Source organism: Octopus bimaculoides, chromosome 27, assembly GCF_001194135.2.
Source record: "Octopus bimaculoides isolate UCB-OBI-ISO-001 chromosome 27, ASM119413v2, whole genome shotgun sequence".
In the NCBI taxonomy this organism is placed as follows: domain Eukaryota; kingdom Metazoa; phylum Mollusca; class Cephalopoda; order Octopoda; family Octopodidae; genus Octopus; species Octopus bimaculoides.
The window spans coordinates 8892944-8897454 of NC_069007.1; the positions used below are offsets into that span (position 1 = coordinate 8892944).

The following is a 4511-nucleotide window of genomic DNA, read 5'->3' on the forward strand; positions in this document are numbered from 1 at the left end:
TACTTGTTTCAGTCATTTGACTGTGGCCATGCTGGAGCACCACCTTTAGTCGAGCAAATCGACCCCGGGACTTATTCTTTGTAAGCCTAGTACTTATTCTATCAGTCTCTTTTGCCGAACCACTAAGTGACGGGGACATAAACACACCAGCATTGGTTGTCAAGCAATGCTAGGGGGACAAACACAGACACACAAACACACACACACATATATATATATATACATATATACGACGAGCTTCTTTCAGTTTCCGTCTACCAAATCCACTCACAAGGCTTTGGTCGGCCCGAGGCTATAGTAGAAGACACTTGCCCAAGATGCCACGCAGTGGGACTGAACTCGGAACCATGTGGTTGGTAAGCAAGCTACTTACCACACAGCCACTCCTGCGCCCATACTAAAAAATAAATAAATTAGTATGGCTGGATAAATAACATGTGCATGTAAACTGGAGGTTGAGAATTCTTTTTGTAGAACTAACTTATCGTGATGAAAATAATTACTTATATATCTTATAAACACTGGCTCTCCATTGTCTAGTTATGAAATGCTGAAATTCCTCTAAGTTATCTTCAAAATCTGAAAGCAATTTTAGGCAATGAATCCAGTTGTGATATGAATGTTCATGTCTATCCATAAAGCAATGAATCTACCCAAAACTAGCTTTGAAATTGTGAGACTTCTTTTACATCTTCCTTGCTATGTAGGTCAGTTGTACTAACCCCCTGTACTTACAATTCTGTGTTCCTTAATTCACTTACTCAGCCCATCTTTCAACTTAAGAATTGGTGTTCATTTCTCCCAGTCCTGACACATTTGATATTGTGCACGAATTAGAAGTTGGACTTCATTTTTTATCAGTGTTGAATACTGAATTCAGATTATCTAAGACCATGACCTGCTGTTCAGCTCTAAGTTGACCCTTCATATTTATATAAGTAATCTTTAATTCAGTAGGTGATATTTCAGTGTTTTGCCATTTGTCACATGTTCTGTTAGAACCAATGAGATTAAGGTAATGTCAGTTATTTCTTGGATCTGGTTGTTTTGGAGAATATAGTTTACAGTCTATCAGTAACACTGACTAAAATTTCCTCAATGTTGATTTTGTGGTGTATGCGAGCGATTGGTAGTAAACGGCTTACCTGATCTTCCTTCTACCACATGAGCCTATCTTGTGGTATCCTGTCCTGACCTAAAGAATGCTAGAAATAGCAGCTGCCTCTCCCTCACCTGGACGATCGCCTCGTACGTCTTCGCGTCGCAACGACCCGGCACGAAATCCCAATCGTGGCTCCCTCTGCCCCTCTTCCTCTTCTGGTCAGCTCCCAGTTCCGGTCAGCTCCCGGTTCCAGTCAGCGGTCAGCTCCCCAGTCACTGACGTCATACCACAGATTTTACAAGAGGTGGGACATTTACAGCCGACACTAACAAGTAAAGATCAAATATTACTTCTGAATTTGCTTTTTGTTTCTTTTAGATTGTATGAACCAAACTAAAACTAATCCAAAACTGATAAGTTATATACCGTGACAGACAAGGTAAACTTAGACACCTAGTAAGTACTTTCATTATATTGACTAAACATATAGTTCAGTATTAAATATACAAACCTGCTGAGGAAACTGTTGGAGTACCTGTGCTTGCAGCTGCAAAAGAGAAATAATTTACTTGTATTATACAATTTTACACAGTTAATAAATTACATAAATTTTCACTAACTAATTATGTACAGATGCATTCTTAATGTGACATACAAACAGAAATATAGAAATATAAACCAATATTTGAAATGAATATATATATATATATATATATATATAGCCAAGTGAAATCATAGTCGTGACCAATGGTGGTGTCGCGTAAGTGGCACATAAAATGCACCTTTTGAGCATTGAGCCTCAGAGAAGCAAAGTGGCCAATGCTGGTGGCACATGAAAAGCTGCTTTTGAGTGTTGGGCCCCATGGAGGCAATGACAAATGACTGAGACCTTGGCATAATGTCGTGTTTGAGAAGAAGACCCTTCAAGCCAAGTAAAATTGCTGTCATGGCAGATACTGGTGTCACGTAAATGGCACCCACTACACTCTCTGAGTGGCTGGCATTAGGAAAGGCATCCAGCTGTAGAAACCCTGCCAAATCAGACTGGGACCTGGTGCAGCCTTCCAGCTGGCCAGCCCCAGTCAAACGATCCAACCCATGCCAGCATGGAAAGCAGACACTAAATGATGATGATGAGGATAATGACAATGATATATACCTTTTTTGGGGTTTTAATTTTGTCTTGAAGAGTTCGGTTAACAAACAAAAGCGTTAATAAAGAATTATCCAAAATTCTGACAGCCTCCTTTTTCTGAATATACAATATCTGTACACCACTTCTTTGCATGTTGTTGTTGGCACTCTGTCGCTTACGACGTCGAGGGTTCCAGTTGATCCGATCAACGGAACAGCCTGCTCGTGAAATTAACGTGCAAGTGGCTGAGCACTCCACAGACACGTGTACCCTTAACGTAGTTCTCGGGGATATTCAGCGTGACACAGTGTGACAAGGCTGACCCTTTGAATTACAGGCACAACAGAAACAGGAAGTAAGAGTGAGAGAAAGTTGTTGTGGAAGAGTACAGCAGGGTTCGCCACCATCATCTCCTGCCGGAGCCTCGTGGAACTTTAGGTGTTTTCACTCAATAAACACTCACAACGCCCGGTCTGGGAATCGAAACCGTGATCCTATGACCGCGAGTCCGCTGCCCTAACCACTGGGCCATTGTGCCTCTACACTTCTTTACATACATACAAACAAACAAACAAACAAAAATACTCTGTTTTTGATGTGGAAATTTAAATGAAGGAACTTTGGATCTCGGTTAGAAGCTGGCTCTTTTTCAACGTGCAAGTAATCTTGAGATAAAACTGAACAATGACAGACAGATATGCAGACATACAGAAATGCATACATACATACATACACGACCATACCAGCACAGATGTCTCTCTTGTGCACCACATCTGGTGTTTATTATGCCCAGTTTTTCTCTCAGGATACTTAAATTCAGTCATGCATGCAAATTGACATTGCTCATCTGGTGGAGCATACTAGATTCATTTCTTTCAGGCTTTCACATGTCCTCTGTTGTTAAACATGGGTTGTGATAGCAGAGAACATGTGAAAGCTTGAAAGAAATGAACTGTTAAAGAAATGAGCTGTGCAATGTTCTTGTCTATCACCACAACAGTTGTTTATATAGGAACGATACTACAGTTTCAACTCCACATGTAAGCATTTTGCCACATGTGAACCCAGCCAGGCTGAATGTCTCTGATGAGAACTGGCTTCATGTGTTACTCTTTTACTTGTTTCAGTCATTTGACTGCGGCCATACTGGAGCACCGCCTTTAGTCAAGCAAATCGACTCCAGGACTTATTCTTTGGATGACTAGTACTTATTCTATCGGTCTCTTTTGCCGAACCACTAAGTTACGGGAACGTAAACACATCATCATCGGTTGTCAAGCGATGTTAGGGGGACAAACACAGACATACAAACACATACACACACATACATATATACATATATACGACAGGCTTCTTTCAGTTTCCGTCTACCAAATCCACTCACAAGGCTTTGGTTGGCCCGAGGCTATAGTAGAAGACACTTGCCCAAGGTGCCACGCAGTGGGAATGAACCCGGAACCATGTGGTTGGTGAGCAAGCTACTTACCACACAGCCACTCCTGCACCTATGTTATTAATAATTATTTCAAACCACTTGATGATAAGCTAAAAATTCTATCACAGAATCACAAATTGCATTCAGTAATAATTTATAATAATCACTAAACATACAGTAAAAGTGTATTTACCTGAAGGAATAAATGATATGTCAGATACACTTGATCCTGCAACAAAATGACAATTTACTTGTGTTAATTAATAACTAATACAGTTCTTTAATATGTCACATGTATGATTTGATTAAATGAATAACAGTTATTACAAAAAGAATATATCATATTTATTTAGAGATTTTTCTCAAGATCTGCAGACCAAACCATCAGAACTGTGCATCATAAAGATGAATTAAACCGAAATAATTGTTTTGATGATAAATATCTAAATATATGTGCCAGGAATTTATTAATGGGAAAGTATCATTTGTTTTTATCAATCACTTACAAATGAGAGAGAGAGAGAGAGAGAAAGAGAGAGAGAGAGAGAGACAGACAGACAGAGAGAATATATATCAGTGTGGTCTAAAAAATAGGGTTCTCAAAGGGACCATTTGGAGCTCGATGGAGGCATTTTGGAGCAAAGCGGTGCTAGGGGAGCATTAAAAGACTTGGGGAGTGCTGGAAGACCCTCAACTTTGGTAAGTTAAATTTGAAATTAAAGGGGTAGTAGACATTTTTCACATCCCTGTGACAGTCAGTTTTAAAAAAATCATGCCTTTTTGTTTCAAATTTTCAAAAACTTAAAAAACACTTTTTCCACGTTGGCAACTCCAAGTAA

The 4511-nt window shown here is 39.6% G+C and overlaps 1 protein-coding gene across 1 annotated transcript in view; it reads right to left on the reverse strand.

Moving 5' to 3' along the window:
* LOC106881592 (uncharacterized) overlaps window positions 1-4511 on the reverse strand; it is a 158543-nt gene that overhangs the window by 82534 nt on the left and 71498 nt on the right. Inside the window, exons 41-42 of the mRNA XM_052977128.1 lie at window positions 3866-3901; window positions 1614-1649 (exon numbers count right to left, since the gene is read on the reverse strand). Of these exons, the coding sequence (XP_052833088.1) occupies window positions 1614-1649; window positions 3866-3901 (72 nt within the window). The remainder of the gene's footprint in view (window positions 1-1613; window positions 1650-3865; window positions 3902-4511) is intronic.